We start from the raw sequence: 23,657 nt of genomic DNA, 5'->3' as shown, positions 1-23,657 counted from the left end.
TCTCCATTTCCATCACATTTTTTCACACTTAAACAAAAACATGCCAAAGAAAAGGTGCTACATTTTTTAATGCCCCCAAATAGGAACCACGGGAGTCCGTTAAATGCTGTGGTCATTTCCAGCATACAAATCAATTTTCCTTGTGGTGGTGAAGTGGTGAATAATGCCTGGTTTGTTTAAAGGAGCATGACTGATTTTGGATGAAGGATCCTGTCACTTTGGCATTTTTAGTTTTATTTATTGCACACAACCGTATAAAACCTGGTACTAGTTTCAGTGCCAGGCTTACTAGTGGAAAAGCTGAAAGGACCACATAACTCCTGGTGCAGCAAAGAGGTTCTCCTTCTGCAAGGCATTTGCTGGACTCCTGAAAAATTATTTTTAATAACATGGCAGAGAAGGATTTCATCAGTTGGCATCTACTGGCTTTATTTTTTCTTCCATTTTGCCTGTGTCAAGATGAATACATGGAGGTGAGCAGAAGATCTTATAAACCAGTGGCCAAAGTATTGCAAAGTCACCACCAGACTGGCCATAAAGGTTCCAGAAGCAGGGAAATATTGAAACAGCGGAGTCAACTTATAGAGTGGACTGTTGATAATAGCACTTCTACAGACCAAAAAGTCCTGAGACCAGAGGTAGATGATGTAGAACTGACTACCTCAGATAGAGTCCAGGTACTCTGAATTAATCTTCTAAAGATATCTTTAAAGCTAATGAGATATTTTATTTGTTTGCTAAGATTATTAGTGATATATTTATGAAATTATTTTTATTAAAGCTATGTATTGGTCTGTATCCTGCTGGGTTGCTTTATAGGATCTTTTAATGAGCTGGTAGAACGAGCAGTGGTTGGGAACACTGGTTTCAACATAGACAGCAGCCCTTTGTTTTGCTGAAACTGTGATCCTGTGCAATCATATATTCTGATATAGAGTCTCTTAATTATTTCAAGGTATTACTTATTTAATATATTGAAGTTTTATATTCTGTTAACTCATTTGGATGTGACAGAGAATTACAGAATTTGTAGATATTTATATATTTATATATATTTGGAAAGATTCAATTAGCAGAGAATAACTTCACTTGAAAATTATGTATATAAAGTATATTCTTTTGAGCTTGAGACAAACATAATGAAATTCTGAGTGTTCAAAAATTTTATTCTAAGGAATAGCTTGAAAAAACCAGATACTAATGTAATGAGTAGGTTTAACAATATGTATCAACTTGACAGTTTCAGAGGAAAAAATACTTGGAATGAAACTCTAAATCATCTGTAGTATCTGCGTTTTAAACTGGGAATCTTTTTATGCCTTTTACATGGTATTTTAGATATTATAGTCATTAGCTCACTGCAAAGGGAAGAATGGCATAATTTGATTATACATAAAATATTGCAGTCCAAATTTAAAAGGAAAAATCTGAAGGGCAGAAGATGAAGCTTTTTCTAGCACTAGCAAAACAAAATTCCACTTGAAGTTTTTGTTGATTAATGTTTTTTAGAAACAAGAACATGAGTGTTTTTTTCCTATTGCTGATACAAATGTTTGAGTCCTGTATAGTTCACCTTTTATCATTTGTTTTTTAAAACTCTTTCAGATTAAACTATGATATTCCAAAAATCATGGACATGCAGACAAGTGTTGAATAATAACTTACTTCATGATAAGCAGAGAGGAGACTTAATTTTAATACTCTCCTCGGCTTGAAGAACTGAAACACATCCAAATAGGGGAATAGGTTTAATACACCACTATATTCCCTGTATTTAAATTTTATAGTGCTTTGCATTTCATATTTCTTGGGTAGGAGTGATATGTTCCTCCAGTGCACTCAGCAAAATAGGTATTTAACTGTAGGTATGTTAAATTGCACTTGCAGTAACAGTGTAAACCATCAGGTATATAGTCCAGTGAGACAGTTAGTGTGTGCATACCTCTTTACTGTAGAGGGAATTGTGCAGCTGCATACTACAGACCATGTATTATTGGTACTTAAAGAAGATTCCCCTTTAACTCAACATCATTTCAGATAATTTAATACAAAATTACAACTTTTTTAGGGGTCAAACCCCCCCTCACAGAAAGTGTCACTGTGTTTGAGGTGCATGTGTCTCTCATCAGAGAGTTTGATGCAAGATGTTTGGAGTTGCCTGCTGGGGGAAGAGGCTGTGACATTAAAACTGAGCCCAGCGAGTCTGAGTACAGCTGATGGCAGTCATTTACCTGCCAGACCCTCTCTAAGAAGCAATCTTTGCTGGGGAAATGATGCAATTTTTGGCTTACTGAAATGAAACGGAGCACCAGCAGATGCATGACAGGGATAATCCATCACAGAGTGGCTGACGCAATAGGTATTTTCCATCTCTAGACTCCAGGGGTTTCCAGGCAGAGGAGGAACAAAGGTGGCACAGACATGTTTTAATTCATGTCAAACCTCTCTTCCTCTTGAGGTATCTTCAAGCTGATTCACCCCTAAGTCCCTACCTTCTTGGTTATCTTAGCTCTGGCTGGAGAATTTCACCCTCTTGCTAAAGTGTATTAATGGTTCCATTCCCTGTTGTGGAATAGAGACAATAGCATTGGTCTTTCGTGCATTGGGTACAAGGCCGGTTTCCAAGCTGCTGGTGACTTACGTAAAATATAATGTGCATTTCTCAAGCACAAGAACTCTTAGTGACTGGGGAGAGCCATGCCAGACACATTCTTCCTTTTCAGGTTGTTCTTTGAAAACCTTGAGGTACCCCCCAACTTACTGATGTTTCACCCTGAATTTTGGCAATTTTGGTTTATTTAATTCTTTCCTGGAGAAGGGGCATGGAGAGCCTTAGTGCCCACAGAGACATGCTATTTTGCATTCAGAACAGGAGCCAAGAATGGCGGATGTACATTACTTGTCTTCTGCATTGTCTTAGACAATATAACAGAAACCCATAAAATTAATCATGAAATGAAAAAGGGCTGGCTCTCCAATTATGATTTGTCCACAGCTATAAGTTAAGGGAATTTTATAGGCCATCTGTTGCCTAGAACTGCCTCCTACATACTAAATCATAGGAAATTCAGCAAATAGCATCAGAAATATTTCCAGTTTTTTATCTGTATTAGGATATCAATGTGGCAGATGCATTTCACAAGCTCCTAAATCATATCATGTTCTGAGAGCAATGCCAAAGATTCCTTGTGTGATAAAATTTATGTGCGAATGGCTGCATAGGACACCTTTGGCAAGTAGGCTGTAATTAATCTCTTTGTCCCATTTGAGTGTAATTTTACCTTAGGAACAGATTTTTCCTTTAAATGTACTCTTCATGAAGTTCTGTGTTTTTAGAGATTAAAAGAGTATCCTGAATATTCATTGTTCTTGGCAGCTGACTGTGAACATTTTTTTCCTCCTAGTCAGAGGATCAGTAAAGATAATAAGTCAATACTACTTTATGACTTGCATAAGTAGTTATTTTGAAGTCAGTGGAACTGTTCTCATAAAACCAGGCTGGAAGGACTTGCCTCATTTCACATGTAATAACCCGATGAGCTTTTCGAGAGGTAAATGCCAAATAGCATTTGGTTATGACCAGCACTAGTATCTATTACGGTACCATAGCTGGTTAGCTAATAATGCCATTCAGGATTTCAGTGCATTAGGTAAAAAAACAAATCTTACCTGCACAGAGACAGTCTCACATGCAGTCTGGTTTGCTGGATTCATGCCTTCCCTTACCTATAATCCACAGTTCTAAGTCTGTGGATATTTCTAGGCTGATATGACTTATTTGCTCTTGGCAGGTGTGTATAAAGTTTGCCTTCTCATTTAACATGACTATGAAGCACTATCAAAAAAGAGCTGGAGATTTTAATCTCAGTGCAACACTCAACATTAGCATTTCAGATGGTGAAAATGCTTGTGCAATTCCGGTCCTCTTGTACTTGGCTCCCCTTCAACGACTGAAAATGGGCTGAAAGCAGAGCTACTTCTTCTCTCATATTAGGAAAGCTTTAAACAGTGTGTCTGGTGATTGTCAGTTATGTTCTTCCCAACAATTGGGAGAGATAAAACAGCAAGAAAGATACAAACAGGTTCTCCAGGAACAGACAGTCCAACAGGCAGAAGTCAATTTTCTCATCAAATATAGACCTTATCCAGAATTAAGGTGAAAAGCAGAGTATTGACCAAAACCCCATAAATATGAAGCCCTTGTGCCCATTGGTATGTCCTAACATTTCCATAACTCTTTGAATATGAAGCATATTTGTTGAGCTGTCATGTCAGCCTTTATTCCCATGGTAGCTCCATCATCAGAGGTTCCAGCTGGAGAGGGCATGTGTCTGTCCCGTTGGAGGAGTTGCAGTATTTTGATGGCATGAAAGGGTTTTTCTGTATCCATAAACATAAACTCCCAAGCCTCTTGAAATTAATGAATTCTGAGAGTGTGCTTGGTATTGTTCAAAACACTGGCCAGAAAGCTTTAGTGTTTCAGATCAGGCCAGCTGATGAGGGCAGGAATACAGCACATCTATAAGTTCATTTGGCAGCTTCCACCCCACCAGAGGCTCGTTTGCTGCCTTTAAACCAATAGGTCTGCATTGGGCAAGTAGGTTAAGGATGATAAAGACGCAGAAAGGGAAGGAAGACAAACAATAGAATGATTAGAGAAAAGTAGCAGTTGGACTAGTGTAACTATCCCCCGCTAGAATTTAAGAACTGCAGATTTGCACCTCAGGATAATAGCAAAGGATTGTAGGGAAAAAGAAACACAGAAGGAGACATGAGAATGAGGTAGAGAAATAAAATCAAACCCTGAACCTCTACCTCAGCTGACCTATCAGAAGATTTGTGACTGCTAAATCATCACAAGAGCCTAGTTACAAAATTCAGCCAGGATCGAATGAGACTCCATTAGTATAAATACAATAATTTGGGAAAGAAAAAGCACTGAAACAAAGCTGTTATCAAATTATTATTACAGTAGCTGAGCTGTGTATAATAAACTTGTTATTTTATTTATGCTGCCATATTAGTTTCAGGTTTTACAAAGAGGTTTTCATAGTTACACACCCACAACTACAAATAATCAGATGTCCATAACACCAGGTGTTGTGGAGAGTTCAACATTTTGTCATGTTATCTTGGCACTTTTTTAGGTTCTCCCAACTTTAGTAACCTGTAAATATGCAAGTCTGGGTCCATGAACAGGAATATGCTGCACAGACATTTTGAACATCTCCTTCGGGTGGTCCAACACAGTTTTCTTTGTGTTTAGTGGAGGATAGTTCATTGCTGAAGGTCAAATGAAGTCCCTTGTGTCCTACCACTCATTGTACATAGGCTTGTTTGTCAGGAAAAGTCAGCTGAAATGTGGGATCAGTGAAAAACAAGATAGGAACATAACTGAAATAGTCATCTAACTTTCATTACTTGGTATTATTTTATTTTCAAAACCCTCATTATTTGACAGGACAAGTTGTTTTTTTAAAATATTCATATACCTCTTAGAACACTTGAAGAGCTATTCCCTTAAATCTTCCAAAAATAACATCTTCAGGGACAACCCAAGTATGGGAGATTTCAGCCCAGATAAGAAGTGTTTTGAAAACTCAGCAAATATATAAACAGAGAATATATAATGAAGACCCTGTAACCAACATGCATATGATTGATGCCCTCCATGAATGAGCTATTTAAAGCTTATTTTTGTGCTCTTAGCCCCCACAAACTGGACCGCAGAATCCAGACTGTAGTTCCTGCTGCCGTGGTGACTTTGGAGTTCGACTCTACCAAGGGCCCCCAGGACCTCCTGGGCCCCCTGGGATGCCAGGTAAAGATGAAGTTTAATTGATTTTTCGATCAGTCTAATTACAGGCTATAAACTACAGGCTATTCTATGAAATATCAGAGAATGGTCCAAACATCAGTATTGGGGGACAGATTCAGAAACAAGTTTTTCTATAATTTCTGGGGAGACAGAGATTTTCAGGTAGACTCTAAAGTCTTTTCCAGTGAAAACCCATTTGTTATTAAAATTCAGCTTTCAAAAATTCATACTGAAATTAATCTTATTACATTTCTAAGGCAAATTGGTCTCTCTTCTTAAAGCAGCATGAAGCTTCCATTAAAGTTGGAAGAAACTTGTTCCCTGGAGTTGATTATTGCGATCACCTTTGAATATCCAACTATGCTATTGTGTACTGTATTCAGGAGCCTTGTTTAATCTAGCATACTGCTAGCCAATATTTTACAGAGACACACATGCTTCTATTCTCTCATAGAAATTTTTTCTTTTCCTTCTTTCTTCTCTTCTGTAATAAAAAGTACCTTTTTTTTTTTCCATTAAAAATGCACAGGGAAGAACAGGATACACAAGAAAAGGGTGTACTTTGATCTGATTATTGGAATGGAAAAAGAAGAGCCTAGAGAAGGGAAAAAGTTAGTTGCATGTTGGTGTAAGTTTGTTACAGCAGCTACCTTCAGGGATTTGAAAATCACCATTCCTAAAGCAGACGTATAATGTAAATGAACATGTCACTGACTGACAGATTTGCCTAATCTTCAAAAGCTTATGTCTTATGTTATCACAATAAAAATGCAATTTCATAATCCTTCTGTCTCACAAATGTACTGACAGTAACAGACATGATAGATAACCATACACAAAAAAAATCAATGTAGTGATTTTTGGTAGAAACAGTTTACAGTAACAGGTAAATCTGACTGTTATGAAGTTAAAACTGAATGAATGAAGTGTTTCAAGAACTAGCTTCAATTGGCAAAATCTTGAAATAAATTATTACTTTGACATATTTTGGGTATTAGGCAAAATAAGGTCATAGGCATATTTGGTATTAGCCTGCCATAAGCTATTCATGCATAAACCCTTTATAAAAATATTATTGACCATTACGGAAGCAATATAAGTCTAATGGTGAGGTCTCTTGTGCAGAAATATTGCATTACATGCTAATAAATTGTTGGCTTCTTAGAAGTGGGACACGATTTTCTATTAGACCCACACTTTCAATGCTGCAGTGGACATACTGGGACACAGCCCAGTCCCAGCTTTGTCCTTTCCTCATGCGAGGATGTATCTCAGTCACGCTTTCTTGTCACCGCAGGATGCCACAAATGTATGGCCAACAGCAACCTTCTGCACCCTGAAATTTCCCTGTCTCCTTCATCTGCTGCATTTCATATCACTGGGCCCATAAGGGGAACGACAACACTGCTTTTCCCTTGACTGAATTGCATAATTCTGTTCTGAAATGGTAGAGAAGTAGTTCTGGCTTTACATGAAGGATCATTCTTGTTATTTTAAAGTGTTACAGATTTCTCTATACAAACAAAAATTTGCTTAATTTCTTACACCATATAGCTTCCTTGTTTGAAGTAAATTTTTTTTCTCAGTGCAAAAACTCTGAAGAATCACTTAATCATTGGATTTGATCTCAAACAACACCATTCTTCTTGTAAATTTGTAACCAGAGTGACTAAATAGAGAACAAGCAGAGTTGGCAAAGAATGTAATTTAAATTCAGGTAGAATTAGAACAATGATGACACTAATTAATCCCTGAGTAATTAATTGAAAGGTCAGGCTTTTGCTTCAGGTAGGCATAATAATTGCTTAGGGATTCTAGCCAACTTTAAAATTTTGTCAGTCTCATAGACGTTTGCTTAGTAATTTCCTTAGTAAACATCAGGACTAAGTAATACTGCAGATGCAGAAATATGTTTTTATAATGACCGTTTTTACAAGAAACCATCTCAGAAAAGCTTCACTATAAAAATTTTGTCTTTCTTTAAATCTAGGAACATGCAATCAATCAACCCCTTCAAGCTAACCAGCACCCCAAGAATGCACACTCTTCTTGGTTTTGGCACATTTAGCTAGTTTAAGGCTACAGCTATTGTTCATTTCTGTAAACATGTTTTAAAGATAGCAATATGTTATTCAAAATTATCTTATCCTATCCTAATTAACTTAAATTATCAGGAAATAAGTTTTTGCACAAAAGTAAAAGCAAGAGTGCCTATGCAGGCTACCTGGTATGTGTCAATAGGCAGTGGCTTTTGCTTTCCTTGAGCTTCACATCCGCTGAGGTCTTGTCTTGCACATCTCCCCAATGACGCAATGACTTGAGACATTGGCAGTTTCTACAACACCACCAGGATAGCGTGAGGGTTAATTTTTAAACATCAATCTACATCCTTCTGGAAACTTGCTCATCAAAACCTTCACCTTCAGCTTAACCACACAGCTGTTTCTCATCCATCTCAGCTCAATCTGGTTTTTATGGTACTGAAAAGTCCATGTGTTGCAAACTGGTGGAAAAGGACCCTGTCACAGTTATCTGTTAAAATATATTATATGAAATTATTTAAGATAAACAGAAAGCTCTGTTTCCTTTAAGGAAATCATGGAAACAATGGAAATAATGGAGCAACTGGTCAGGAAGGAGCCAAAGGTGAGAAAGGAGACAAAGGAGATACGGGACCAAGGGGAGAGCGTGGCCATCATGGACCCAAAGGCGAGAAGGGTTACCCTGGGATTCCCCCAGAGCTACAGGTACAAAGTCTCTGGCTTGTGTTGGCTGCAGCAGTTCTCACATTACGGTTTTCTTCTCTGAAAAACAGCACCTAACTACTATAAGATACTTAAGAAGCAAAGGCCCCTGTAAATTAATACAGTGAGAGACATATATAGCCCTTGTCATGACTGACAAATGTCCTCTGTCAGATCTTCCTGGAAAAGAAAGACATCAGGGCTTAATCTTTCTTTAGAGGAAGAATCCAGCTGAGAAATGGGCAGGAAGAAACATACATGGTTCCCTTTTAGGGCAGAAAGCCAGTATCTGGGTCATTAAAGGACAATAGCAGGGACTATAATTTTTCTATCAAGCTGAATTACATACATAACTGCGCTTCCTATGGCATATGAAAAGAGTAAAGGAGTCACTCAGGCTCGTGCTTCTCAAGTTAGTCAGGCTTTGCAAGATTCTCGGAAGCATATGGATCCAACTCCTCAAAGTATGGGGTCAAAACCTCTGAGTGCAGACGGAAGTCCTCTGATTTTGAAAAATACCCCTCAGTAAAAACACTATCTGTGTGTTTATGTGTCTAGGTACCTCAAATATATTGAGAAGCGTGTAGGTTCTGCCTGTGAATGAACTACCCAAAAGCCAGATGAGCATTAAAACATGGGTTCAAGCCTGAGCTGGATGGGATATATCTATTTGGTCTCAACACTGTGTTGGCATAGTCCCATAGCTTTTGCATTAGAGCTTCTTCATGTCCCAGGAATCTGGCAGATGGCGGAGAGCTTATCTCTCTCTCTCTCTCTATATATATATACACACCTGCAGTACAGCGGAGACGTGGTGTAGTCCTGTTCTTAAGGCAATCAAAAGTAAATGGGACTTGGACTGCTGCTGCAAAGGGGATTTAAAAGAGTTGTCCACACTGTATACTGCAGTGTAACAATATACAAGGTCATCTGCAATATCAGGAAGACTTGACTATCTTTATGATGTAGCGCAGCTAAGGTGCTAAAGACAAGATTTAGATGCATGGCAAGCCTTTGAGACTTACCCCTCCTGGTCTCCAGCTGCCACTGTGGAAGGGGCTTCTGTAGGTCAGATCAGCCAGCCCCATGGGGGAATCCTAAAGCACTTCAGATGGCACTAGGTGTATTTGTGTGGGCAGGTGATTGCAGTCAGATTCAGCTCCAGAGAGCCTACATGTGAGGGAAACATCTAAGCTCCCATTACAATTACTGAGGATCTAGAAGAGCAACTCAGCTTAATTTGACAGTCACTGCTGCTTTTGGGCAAATGGGACTTCAGACACCAGAGAGTATGTAGATCTCCAGAAACTCTAAGGGAGTTTACATTCTCACTCACACATACATGCTTTAATGGAAGTGTCTTAGTCTTGATCTGATTCACACCCCCCAAACCAAGTTCACCACAGAAGGGACAGAATGGGACAAAGTAAACAAGTGCAAAAAGAAATCCCACTTCCAAATGCTCTGGCTTTGGGAAAACTGAAGTTCTGATCTATTTACAGATCTACACCTTTTAACTGAAGGATACTGTTTCCCAATAACAGTCCTTCATATATGCTTTATATCCTCATAAAAGGCATGCAAATTAACAGCAAAATCAACAGTACAACCAACGTGTGCATTGTGGGAAAATGGCCTTGGATTTCTTGGCATTGCATATGTTTGAATTCTCCACCCTAGGTTGCGTGAAGATGGGATAATGGCACAGAATAAAATTCACAATGAAAATAGTTTCCAAAATTACTGGCATTATTTTAATATTCTTAAAGAATTAACTGGAGTTAACATTATAGCTGAATATCTTAAAAAGGTATTTGTTGTAATTACATTCAACATAAATCCTTTTGCAATTTTAAAATGAGCTATCAGCATTTTTTTCTTGCATAAAGATAGTGGTAGTAATTTAATTAAAAACTGAATAATGAAAGAGGATGCATAACAAAAGCTCATACTGCAATACCTATTTCCAAGTAAAGTTCCATCAGTGTTTTTAACAGATGTGTTTAAAAATTCTTTACACAGTATAGCATATACTTTCATGTTAACATCATGCTTAAGAATTTTAGAGCGGGGGTAGATAGAGGAGAAAACACTGTTGAATACAAAACTGTTTTAAGTACAGGACTGTTTTGAAAGACTTGGCATGTCCATGTTGATCTGCTACTTCAAAATGAGACCTAGGGAGAAAGGACATCTTTTTCAACACTTCTGATCAGCCCAAGAAAAGTAGTTTGGGTCAAAGGGAATGTGAAATGGAATCTAGACAAAAAGCAATAAATTCCATCAAGCTGCCATTGCAGCTGCTTTCCTTTAACACATGATGAACTTTGATCTGATCCTGGCTGAGAAGCAAGAAGTTAACAATTTGCCGTCACAGAAAATGCATCCATGCAGGGATAAGGAAAATCAGCCCAAGCTTTCAGCTCACATCTGGAGCTCCTCAAATTTCTGAGCAGATGGCTAATGATTTCCATTGCTGGATCTGGACTTGCATTCGATTTTGCCTGTTTTGGTTTTGTTCTCATTGGGATCTGAAATCAAAAGAAGTTTGTGGTGTTTTTTTTAACACCAGCATAGCTGGAATCTCGTGAAAAATGTCATTTTTGTGAGGGGCAGTAACAACCGTAATTGAACACTTCTCATCGAAGAAGTTAAGAGATAGAGATAAAATGCCTAGTCACTATGTGACGTGCTGGCATACAAGTGCAGCAATTCTACCTGTACCCCATTTACTGACAGTCAGATGCAGGGATCACAGACTCACAGAAGAGATAACCCCCCTCCCTGCGCATGCAAGTTAGCAGGGTCGTTCCCGGGTATCTTGCTGAGGGTAATTTGAATTGTGCAATGTGGGAGGATTTGCACTGCTTCCTATGAATGGTCAATACATCTCACTGTAAGAAGTGTAACATGAAGTTGAAGCACAGTTTTCACTTTCTTAGTTTCTTCTTTTGGTCTCCACCACCCTCTGTTGTTGTGACTGAGGTTACAGGGCAACTGGTAAGAGAGAAAAAGCACTGAATGTTGAGTCCCAGCAACTGCACTTCCAGAGGACCTCTAATAAAAATGCTTAGTGTATGTCTGAAGGTAGTTAGCAAGAAACATGAATGTGTATGGATTTTACCGAGCATTGTTTATTTCACACATTCAGTTAAAAGCAATATCCAGTCTAAATGCATTGGGGAATATATAAAAACTAATTAAATCACTTTTGTCAGAAACACCATCCATTTCAATATCAGTTTTCTGTTGCATCATTCTAGAAAGACTTAAAAGTAAATAAAATCGCAAACGAAGGTCCTCACCTGCAAACACTTGCCCATACACTTACAGTCATGAATAGTCCAATTGAATGTAAGCAGCCTAGTCCTCTTCCAGTTTCATTCAATGGGATTTTTGTTACTGGAGTTTAATGGCCTTGGAGCAGGCCCTAGAAGAACATCTCTGTGAGGAAAATAAACAGACCGCAAATACAGGAAAGAATTCTGTAGCTGATTCCTCTACACATGTGCATTTCGTGAACGACTGCCTGAATAAGAACTGCACTTTTGCAGGTTGCGTTCATGGCTTCCATGGCTACTCACTTCAGCAACCAGAACAGTGGGATCATCTTCAGTAGTGTCGAAACCAACGTTGGGAATTTTTTTGATGTCATGACTGGGAGATTTGGTGCTCCAGTGAATGGTGAGTGTTTGCAAAACAAAATAATGCAATACTGGGAGCTACAGGGAGAAGCATGGTCAATGATGATGAAAAACTAGTTAACTGCCTTTTCACAAGGCACTAATGAGACTCGCTCTGCATAGCTCTTGCTACCTACTTTCAGGAAAAATTAAATTGGAAACTGAGCAAGCCAAGAGAGGGCTTGCCAGCCAATGAGACTAGTGCTGGCACAAAGGCAGGAGAAAGAGGCATGGCCAGAGCTGGGGAGGGAGCAAGACCATCTGCTCTGAGACCCTTAGCCCTTCTGCCACTGTGATGAGGTAACCACGGCCCTGATGTTGCAGCAGCAGCAGCTTCACAGTTGCCTCCTCCGCCTCCTGCCTCCAGTCACTCTCTTCATCCCCATCTTCCCGCATGCCAGTTCAGCTGTGAGCTGCCCTGCAACAGATATGCAGCTGGAAATGACACATTACAGTTTTTCCTGAGTTATTTTTCAGCTGCATCAATCCCCCATCTTCTGCAGCTGTAGCGCAGAAAGAACGATAGGAGACGGGGGAGGCAGGCCCATACCAAAACCATGTCTAAGCAAAGCCTGAAACCACCTTCCTTCACTTGGCCTTTTTCACCCTGCCATTCATTTACTCACTGCTATGGGAAATTATATTAAATTAAATAAAAGTCAGGCCCTCCAAGCTTGCTGTAGCACATCTTACTGACAGTTAGGGGTGTGTGTGTCCTCACAGCTGCTTCCTTTTGAGGTTAATGTATATGTGGATGTCAATAAACTTTGACCCACAATGATTTAAGGACTTCGATGCAAGCTCCAAGCTCTCATTGCAGCGTCAATGCTACAGACTTACCGTTCAGGAACCAGGAGCTTGTCTTCCCACCTGACAGAGTCTTGTAGAGCTCATAACACCTAACATGGTTGCACTGACAACACTGTTGTCACCTTTCAGACAAAGAAAGAGCTAAAAAGAAAAGGGGTGATGGTAAGGGTGTGTAGTGCAAGAAGAGAAAGCAATGGCTATGTCTGCATTGTTCAGGATGTGGTACGGCCAGGTGAGCAGCAGTGGGTGCTGCTAAAACCACTCATACCCTGCCTGACCTGGGCAACATACAGGCTGTATGACAGCCTCTGAGGCTGAGCCCTGGCTGGTCTGGAGGCTGCCCTTTTGGGAGAGAGCAGGAGCAAGAAGGTAAGGAAAAAAAGGTGAGTGAGGGGTCACTAGACTCAGCCTCTGGGAAATTTCCCTTTCAGTGAGAGGGAAGGGATAAGCAGTGCTGCCATGCTCAAATACAGTCATTTCTCTGGAATAGGATGTGGCTGAACCCCTGCCATATGCAGAATAAAAATTAATCAGATTTTGGCACACTATAAGCAGAAGCAATATACCCACTGACAACTGGAAGGTAATTTTGGCCTCAGGCTAAGCAGAAGCACAAGTCTGTAGCATGACTACCCCCCTCTATGAAGCAAACACATTGTATTTGGTAATCTTTTCAGGGGTGTATTTCTTCACCTTCAGTATGATGAAACATGAAGATGTGGAAGAAGTGTACGTGTACCTGATGCATAATGGCAATACAGTTTTCAGCTTATATAGGTAAGTGAAGGGCCAGGCCATTTTAATGCAAAAGACATATTAGCACAGATGTGATGGCTTGCTCACATTTCAAGAAACATGAAATTGTTCATTTTTTGAAGAAATTCTGGAGGGTAAAATAACCAACAAAGAAAAACTATTGTATTTTGCCCTCCTCGATTTGCAAATTTGGGTCAAACCTGCCACAGATCCTGGACCTAAAATTCAGCTTTGATCACAAGTTCCTCAAAAAGGAATTAGCACTGCAAGTCAGGGTTGGAGTCCAGTGGTAACATGCTGTCATTCTGCTAAAACAGATCTTCATCCTCATTTTGCCTGTCATACTAGTAACAGTCTTGTTAAAAATTAGGGGACAGCAATTTTCTTTAAAGGTAGAGAGCATTTAAACTGCAGTAATAAGGATGAGTAAGAAGAAAAAGTCCTCCATTTATTGGCTTTGTTATCATTAGAACACTCGGAATAAAAAGTTTCTGAACTCTTTATGTTAGCTGGAGGATCATCAAGAACAGGATTCACTTCTAGCTTATCAACTTCTATAAGGACCAGGTCAAGATGCTTGTAGCCAGATGGATATCTGAAAAAAATATGTGTTTGGAAAAAACTATTATTTCTTTAATACCAACCAGAGGTCTGATGCCAAAACTAAGATTCTCTCCTGAGCCTGAATAAACAGACACAAAAGCTTAGATTGATCACACTGGATTTTAGGCACTTCTTAGATGATAGCTGGTTCATTTAAGCTGTCAAGGTTTCTTCAACAGCCCATACCCAAAGCACCACCAAAGCGTGCTTCATACCCAATAAATCTTTCCTGCAAAAGAAAAAGTGCCCAATTTTTTTCCCCTGAAGGACTGATGTCAGAAGAGGCAACAGGTGGAAGAAAGGGAACCAACACTCTTACAGAGCCAGCAGGTTAGCCCACAACAAACATATCTACGTTCCAAAGAAAGGCCTCAGGATGGAGTGAGCTGCCTGTCTCTGCCCACTGTCTGTGCCGGGAGCACAGGGTCTCAGCTCACATGAGACTCCTGACCTGGAGGCATTTAAAATTAGCTGGGATGAATTCAAGGGGAAAAGAGCATCACAGGAAATCTGGAGTGTTGTGGTGAATAAGCAGAGTTCTATTTTAAATAACAAATCTGTTCCTGCGCCTGGGAAAAAAATACGTAAGTTAAACTTCCAGAATTTCCGAAATGACTGAAATCATGCAATTAGGTAAGATGCAAAATTTAAATAGGAGTTCAAATGCAGAAAGATGCCAAAATTTCTTCATAAAGCTGGAAAAAATGCTGGCAAGCCTTTCAAGGAAGTTTTGCTTGGGATAACAATGTGCTTTCTTGGATTCTTTTTTTTGGAAGTTGTTTGCTTGATCATTTTTGAGAAAGAAAAAGCTCACTTGTTAAAATATTCATTCTTAGCTATGAATCAAAAGGGAAAGCAGACACTTCAGGAAACAGTGCAGTGCTAAAACTTGCCAAGGGAGATGAAGTTTGGCTGCGAATGGGAAATGGAGCCCTCCACGGGGACCATCAACGCTTCTCTACCTTTGCTGGGTTTCTTCTTTTTGAAACCAAGTGAAAAAAGAAACAACCCAATAGATGTTTATCTGAGGAAACTTCTTTTCTGGAACTGGTATTTTTCTCTGGACTGTGGAATAGCATTACAACATTGAAAGATCAAGGCGGCTTGTTTTGATGCAATGTGTTGCTATTTGTGTATCAGAGATGAGCTAAATACATTGGGTAGTTGACACAGATTCACAGAACATGTATTGTCATCTGGGTTGTATCTAGTGAATCGTTAAATGTTGCTATTGTTCTCTTCTCCAAAGTGACTGAAAACAAAGGAAAAGGAGTTTAAAAAATGTAGACAGCAGTTTGCGCAGTGAAGTCAATTTTGTCTGTGAATATACTTTAGTTAAGTATATGTCAGGAACTGAATAATTGGTTCATGTTTTTCTGTTCATTTATTCAGTTCTTATTACATGTTCATTTAAGTTTGCATCATGGAAACAGGCCTGAATGAATTATAAGTAGGCTCAGCTGAGACCAGATTTAAAGGAAGAAGTTTTTACTGGACTAGAGTGAACTTTACAAATAGAAGAAAAAAATGTGAAAATAAAGATGTCAAGGATTCAGGTTTATTGCATTCCCATCTCAAACCTCTGAAGATGTATCTGGTGTCATTTTTCATAGATTTTTTAGTACATATTTATGCTCATTCTCTCTCTCTTTTAAGAGTGGTAGTAATTCTTGCCTTAGTAGCAGCTTGAAGCTAAGGTAATGGAGCCTGCAGTGTGCAGACAGGGGAACTGTAACGTTTCTTCCCAGCCTTCAAATTCTTAAAACCTGATGTAATTGAATGCAAGGTGTCAAAGCAGAAGCATATAGGCTGGAGAAGTTGCGATATGCCAGCAGCACAAACAGAGAAACACACACTTTGTGGAGTTTGGAGGTCTTTTAGAAGGATGTACCTTTTAACATTGCATATTTACTCACCAGTGAAGTTGTTTATACAGTTTTCCTACCAGCCTTCCAAGAACCAGTATTTCAGGAAAAGACATTGCAGACTGGCAATGCAGAAGCTAACCCAGTTCAATATTTAACTGGTGAAAGCAAACACTGGCTGGCTCAGAAGTTCTGGTCACAGTAAACTGGGCCATTCTTCAGCATTAATATTTGCCACTGGCTTTTCAAACTTTGGGTACCTGAAATCCTGTCTTGCTATTTTCTTTTCATTGGAATCAGCACCAAATATACTAAGACAAGACCTAATATACTAAGGCAAGACCGAATGTACTAAGACAAGACCAAATATACTAAGACAAGACTGAAGTTTGAATGTATCTTCTGCACATTCTGGCTCTCCGCACATAACTAATGAAATATAAATTACATTTTAATTGACATTACATTTTAACCAGACATTACCTGCCCTTAGTGTATAACGAGCAGGTGGCGTTAGGGAAACATTTATTTGAAATTCTTTTATACTGGATACAGATACCAGCAGCATGACAATAGAGCAAATGAATCGAAATCTATGAATTTGTATGTGCTTGTACACATTCCTAGTGTATGTAAATCACATCTTATGATGAAAAATGCATGTTGATACTTGATGATTATGACTTTTAGTTTTAGCTATCAACCACTGAAAATATTAGCTTTAATGAACTGTTGTCCGATGAGTTTTATTGTTTCTTTACGAACTTGGGTCAGGTTTGCACCACATCGGTTTTCAAAACCTGAGACCATGTTATTTTAATAAGCATTTTAGTAAAATTCTGGCATGCCTTCAAACTAAAACTCACCCACCAGGTAATCAGATAATGTTATTCTTTTGGAATAAGTGCGCAAGTTGTATGAGATATATGGCATCATGAGCTAACGTTCACAGTAGGAAAAGTCTTGAAAAAAGTATTTCTTGTTGTGTTAGGAATGTTTGCTTACTTTGTAACACGTACATATACCCAATAAAGATTAATAGTCATAAAACTATACTGTTTTGTTCATATCTGTATTTACCAAGGACCTTACCATTTGGAGACTATGGAGATATATCCTAAGCATTCATTATGCTACTGAACAGGAGAAAGCCAGTACTAAAGGTCAAAATATATTTACGCGTGTGTGTGTGTGTGTGTGTGTGTGTATGTGTGTATTTATATACACACACACAAAAAAAATTTAAATCCATAAGGTTTCCTTTGGGGACTTAATTTTCCTTTATAGCATGGCCATTTCAATCCATTTTGGTCAGAATAAAGCACTTTTAGAAACTATGATATATCCACTCATTTTAACCTCCTTTACATTATCTCTTGTAATGGCCATGATATAAAAGAAAGCCAAGTTTTGCAATTCTCATGTTATGTTGTTTTCACAAGTTTTGTGCAACTTGGCCTGCTAAGAGCAGAAAGCAACTAAGAATCACCACAAAAGTTTCTGACAAACAGCAGCATGGTCACAGTTTCAAGGTGAAAGCTACTAGGTTTTTTACATCAAAGTTGAAACTTCCTAATTTTTGTATGAAATCTATGCAGTCTTTTCTCTGCAAAGTTATTGCATGCAATTGCTGCTGAGTGTTGTAATACTTCACAAATAAATTGTTAACTTCCATATTAATTTCAAAGATCCTTCAAAATATAGCAGCTGATGTAAAAATCCTGTTCCTGTTCCTCAAAATTATCAAGTTTTATATTCAGTAAGTCATGTGGAATGTATGTTTTTTTCTCAGAAATGTTTATGAAAACTAGTCACCTTTCCATTGCTGTCGATAATTGAAAGCCTCCTGCTTAGCAGATGCTCAAGACAAAACGTCTTCTGTCAGAGACTTTTGTCCTCTGTTAGAAAATAGGTGGTATCTTGTAATTTGTGTTATGAGTGAGAAACGTTCTGGAAACTCAAAAGCTGCAATCTGGAGTATACTTAATGGTTTCTTGTCTTTGCTAAGCTGAGTCTGTATCTCTCTCTCCCACTCCATGAGCTCCCAGATTTAACTAAAACTTGGCAAGAGCTGCAAGCCCCTGCCTGCCACAGAGCTGTGGTTTGCTAGGCGATACTCTGCCTCTGTGGTAGGAGCTGGCATCCTAGCAGAAGAAAACATGGCCTCACACAGAGACAAGCTGAGCTCTGCTCTGTGTGAAACACCAGCCCCCACTCTTGGTCCTCCCTTCCCTCTGAGACCCAGGGACCACTGTCCTTCCCCATGACACCCAGGGACCACTGTCCTTCCCTATGACATCCTTGCAAGGTAGCAGCTCTCACTTCCAGCTGCTAGGAGCGTTATGGGCTGCATTTTGCAAAATAGGGCTGCGTGCCACTTGAGAGATGCTGGTTGGACCCCTGTGGCAGAGGTAAAATACAACTTTGTGCAAGAAAAACATGAACGAGAATGAAACCTAACGGAAGGAAAACATCTTAGGTGTGGGTCCCAGTTTCACGAGTGGTATTTAAAGAAAGCAGAAAGCAGCTCAGTTTACTCTAATTAGAAATCCTTGAGAAAAAATATGTCTATGATTTTAGTTTCAGAGGCTAGTCTGTAGCCTGAGGGTGACTGAGTTGGTTCTCAGGAAGCAATTTAGACTGACAATGGTTTGCAACCTCAGTCACACTGAAAACGTTGTGAGCCAAAGGGAGGGCTTTAAATAAAGCAACAGTTTTCTAAAGGGAAGATAAGAATCACACTCTTCACTCAGATCTTTCATCTTCCCCATGAAATTTTGCATTGAGTTTCCTACATTACACCCTACTGCTTTCTGAAGCAGTTTTTAGTAAAAGTGTTTTCTTATTAAAAGCGTTTTTTCTCCTACTTAGCTCACATTATTAAAATGATGTTTTGTGCTCCGAATCAAAAAAATCACACAAGGACAAAGCATGCAGGGAGTTGCTGAGTGGTGTGTGAAAAGGCCCACAGTTCTTCATTTTGGTGAATCAGTAGCAAAATTTCTCTATTTTGCAGTTAGTTCTGCTTCAGCAACCAAAGGAAATGAAAACTGACAGTGATCAGTTCAGATTTAAAAATCTGAGGCAACAAAAGCAATTGTGCAAAGTGGTACACCAGGCTGGGTGTCATGCTTGGATACCAACGAAGAAAGAGACAAACTCTAGAAACTATCTTCATAAATTAAAAGAACTCAACACCATGTGCATTTATTACTTTAACCAGGTTCCCTCCTACACCAAAAGGTGACAGCTCCTTTAGTCTTTGGGCCAAACCACACAGTCCTAGCAAGAGTCTGAGCATCTGTAGTGCCATGTTAATTTTCATTATCAAATAGTTTCCTTGAGGCAATTATGCAGCACAGCAGCAGCAGCAGAGAACAGCCATACTTCCCAGGCCTCATCCCCCTGCTCTCTGGTTAAATTGATACTAAAAACCAAAACGGTGCCAGAGTTTATTGTCCAGCCCACAGTTATCACCTGACTACGTTCATTCTAACTAAACTCTCTCAGCCTTCATAGCAGGGGGTCTGCTTGCAAAACTGTTAGGACTGATCCTGGCTTGCGCTAACTTTCAAGTAGTACTCAAGAAAAGTTGGGGAGATAGCTCCTTGTCATGGGCTAAAGGCATTCACAGGACTGTTCTGCTAAAGTAGTTGTATAACCCATCAATTTTGCAACACAACACTACAATCCAGCAATTCCCAGTTTAATTCACTAGTGTGTACATCATCCTTGAGTACCTTGCAGGCTGAACAAGGACTGATAATAGGTGTGGAAAGAGACTATGCTGGCTTCTTGACATTGCAATTCCTCCCAACAGGAGTGACTGGCTAGGTCACTCTTTTCTACCACTAGATTGATGAAATCAGTGCACAAATTTTGTCACAGAGACTGTAAAGATGACAGTGGGAGAGACTCAATATTGTGCATCTGCTTTTGAAATAGGGCAGGGCATCCTCCATGAACACGTTCACAGAATAATAAAACCCATGTGGTGCAGGGTTTTATTAAACAAAGAGACTTCCTCTGTTAACTGGTGAAAAATTGTACAGATGGAGTTTTACCCTTCTGCTTTTCTGAAAACAATCCAGCAGATATGAAAAATTCCACAAAAAGCAGTGCGTTAAAATAATCACATTGTTACAACACCAAGAATGGAAATACCCCTGTTAAAATAATCTTTGACATCTTAGCTCCTGTGTCCTGTGAATGTGTCTCACAGTATGTTCTTCCCATCATATAGTCACATGCTAATTCTCGGCCTTATCCAGCAGCAATTATATGATGCTTGCTGAATAAGTCATGGGCCATATACTGGCATGCGATAGCAAGAGATGAATATAGAACAGCTCCATTCAGTAAATTCCTCCAAATGTATAGTTAATGAAGCACCATTTGTGCCATTCCATCATGTGAAAAGTCCTGGTCTGCAGCTGAAAGTGCTGGGTGGAATTTAATTTGTCTCCTGTTCATTTTTTAAACTAGAAAAGAGTAGAAGTATGATGGTTTTGAATAAAAGCTTTCAGATACTGCATCACTTCAGATCAATGCTTTCTTCCCTCCAAGATTACCTGCTTCTCAGAACAGTCCATGTTTGCTTTCTCAAATTATCAAAAGCACACAAAATAAAGAACATGAATTAGGTATCCCACAGCTAAGGCACAAATAAATGGCTCATGGGCAAGGTGATGGAAACAGTTCATTAAAAAAAAGGCTTATCTATCCATTGCACTAGCAATGCAGGAGAAATTGTCTTCAATGAATGTGGTGGACAGCACTATCTAGCAGGAATGTCTCACCAGAAATAAGTTAGGGCAGAATGGCCACGCGGTAGTACGTGTGGTGCCCAGCACAGAGCTGAAGCTCAGTATCCAGGCAAACAAAATCTGGCAATAACCCTAGTCTAGAGTTTCCAGTCCCTACAATAGTGGTTAATAATAAACTCTCAGGAAAATATTTATTTTCTACTGAGTAGCCAATATAAAGGTTAGCTATATAAAGCTACTTGCCAGTCTCTTCATCTAAATCATGAAAGCACAGTAATACCATAAGCTGTGACTCAAAGGAAATAGAAGATGAGTATTTTGGTTCAGGTGAAAGGGTAAAAGTCCAAAGTGCAGAAATCACCGTCACAGGCATCAGTAATTTGTTCTCCTACTTTAACAGAGTATCAGGGGGCAAGCTTCTGACACTGTGAAAGTTAATGGCAAAGCTTGTTCACTGCAGCAAGGCCAGATCAACACCCCAATGACTGACTGGACTAAACAACTCAGAAACAGTAGTTTTTCTAAGATATGTCAATTTTAGTGAAGTAGCACAAGGCAGTTATATAATTACTTTCTGTGGATGAGACTGAGCTTTCCTTTCTAAATCTATAACTCATAATCTCAGACAGACAGAGCCAGATTCTCCCGCAGCATGAATTCACAGCTACTTTGGAGGGACATACCGATCTCAGGATAGATTCACTTTGGGGCTTTTTGCTGTTGTGTGGTAGGATGTACACTTAAGAGAGCAAGCAATAATGTGCAAATCCACACTCACACAGAAGCAGAGAAATACAGAAAGGCAAAGAGATGCTCCACGCTGAAGAACCTATTGAAATTGCAGAGATTAAGCTGCCTCATTTGACAAGCGCATTGTAATGAGGGACAGTGTGTCACAACAGCACACAATATGAAGTCAGAAATGTGGAGTACTACCTACACTGTCTTTGTGGATATTGAGAAGTGTTATGAATGGAGCACAGCTTCATTCTGGCAAGGTATAAATGCAGGCTTTAGGATAAAGCACCCATGCTTGAAAGCTTTGATAAACTCAGGACACAAAAATGCCACCATAAATTTCATCAGAATCTTTAAAGTTCTCAATTTCAGATTAATGCACGTATCTTTGAATTGACTAGAGAAGTTTCACCCTAAGTAGCGACCTCCTACTTGCTTTTTTAGTCAATTATAATTATCAAGCTTTAAAATACTGTAACAGATGTGAGCAATTCTTGCTTTTTCATTTAACAAAACCAATACAAACTATATTGGTAACAGTATCTCTTTAACCGTGCATTGAGGTGGACTGAATTGTAAACAATATACAGGGGAGAATCAAAGTTTTCTGTACAGCTATAACTTCACGTTCCTGCCTTGGTATTTTTCCCAAGGACGGAAAATTAAGAGTAATTTTAAACAACAAATCTGATACAAACTGTAAAAGTCTGGCATGCACTGTAGCCAGCCTGTATCACAAAGTGCCTGTACTTTTGCAAGAAATGTTGATGTAACACACAGTATGTATAATTTCATCTTTTTAACAGTGACTGTGTGTGCTGGTTTTGGCTAATTTTCTTCATAGCAGCTAGTATGGAGCTGTGTTTTGGATTTGTGCTGGAAACAGTGTTGATAAAGCAGGGATGTTTTAGTTACTGCTGAGCAGTGCTTACACAGAGTCAAGGCCTTTTCTGCTTCTCATACCACCCCACCAGTGAGTGGGCTGGGGGTGCACAAGAAGTTGGGAGGGGACACAGCTGGGACAGCTGACCCCAACTGACCAAAGGGATATTCCATACCATATGACATCATGCTCAGCATATAAACTAGGGGGAAAGCTGGCTGGGGGACCGCTGCTTGGGGACAGGCTGGGCATCGATCGGAGGGTGGTAAGCAATTGTTTTCATTTGCATCACTTGCCTTTCTTGTTTGTTTGCTGTTGTTATTTTCCTTTTCATTACAATTATTATTATTATTATTATTATTTTATTTTATTTTATTTCATTTTACTTATTAAACTGTTCTTATCTCAACCCACGAGCTTTCTCACTTTTACTTTTCTGATTCTCTCCCCCATCCCACTGGGGCAGCGGGGGAGTGAGCGAGCGGCTGTGTGGTGCTTAGCTGCCAGCTGGGCTTAAACCACAACAGTCCTTTTTGGCGCCCAATGTGGGGCTCGAAGGGTTTGAGATAATGACAAATTCAACAGAACTTATTAGAAGGGATTTCTGTCTGTTAAAAGTTACAGGTCACAATATTGATTCATCTGTTCTCGACATCAGTTTATTTGATCTGCACCACTCTCTTTTTTTTGCTGTGCCTGTTAAAGATTGGTGTGCACTTTTTCAGTTTGCTGTGCTCTGTAGTGATTAGTGATGTTCTGCCTGGGAGATTCGTTTTTAAAACACTGACCTTGAGCTTAATCTGGTATTTAGTCTCTGTACTGAAGCCATTACAGTACTTCGGGTACCATCTCATGGAGACATTTAACAATTATACTTCTTCCTCTGAGAGAAATATGGAACGCTTCACGAATTTGCGAGTCATCTTTGTGCAGGGGTCATGCTAATCTTCTCTGTATCGTTCCAATTTTAGTATATGTGCTGCCGAAGCGA

At 39.3% G+C, this 23,657-nt stretch overlaps 1 protein-coding gene and 1 non-coding gene across 3 annotated transcripts; one reads left to right on the top strand and one right to left on the bottom strand.

The window, feature by feature from the left end:
• The first annotated feature begins 389 nt into the window (after positions 1 to 389).
• C1QTNF3 (C1q and TNF related 3) lies at positions 390 to 15,410 on the top strand. 2 transcript variants are annotated; one of them, XM_009816228.2, is made up of 6 exons: positions 390 to 473; positions 5,710 to 5,821; positions 8,411 to 8,565; positions 12,117 to 12,246; positions 13,733 to 13,832; positions 15,251 to 15,410. In XM_009816228.2, the coding sequence occupies exons 1-6, from the start codon at positions 390 to 392 to the stop codon at positions 15,408 to 15,410; spliced, it is 741 nt and encodes a 246-aa protein (XP_009814530.1). The 2 variants fall into 2 exon arrangements, with proteins under 2 accessions (XP_009814530.1, XP_009814529.1); XM_009816227.2 differs by having other exon boundaries at positions 390 to 677.
• An 8,144-nt stretch (positions 15,411 to 23,554) lies between these two features.
• Positions 23,555 to 23,657, bottom strand: LOC132320810 (U6 spliceosomal RNA). The gene has a single exon (XR_009484608.1). It is a non-coding gene; the product is annotated as a U6 spliceosomal RNA (small nuclear RNA).

The sequence above is a fragment of the Gavia stellata genome, chromosome Z (genome assembly GCF_030936135.1).
Source record: "Gavia stellata isolate bGavSte3 chromosome Z, bGavSte3.hap2, whole genome shotgun sequence".
In the NCBI taxonomy this organism is placed as follows: Eukaryota; Metazoa; Chordata; class Aves; order Gaviiformes; family Gaviidae; genus Gavia; species Gavia stellata.
The sequence above is the reverse complement of the archived record's forward strand: the minus strand, read 5'-3'. Positions and strand labels throughout refer to the sequence as shown.

Coding starts and splice junctions, on each gene's coding strand:
- C1QTNF3 (XM_009816227.2), top strand. CDS start 390: ATGGCAGAGAAGGATTTCATCAGTTGGCATCTACTGGCTTTATTTTTT. Junction 8,566..12,116: donor GGATTCCCCCAGAGCTACAG/GTACAAAGTCTC, acceptor GCACTTTTGCAG/GTTGCGTTCATGGCTTCCAT. Junction 13,833..15,250: donor ACAGTTTTCAGCTTATATAG/GTAAGTGAAGGG, acceptor ATTCATTCTTAG/CTATGAATCAAAAGGGAAAG.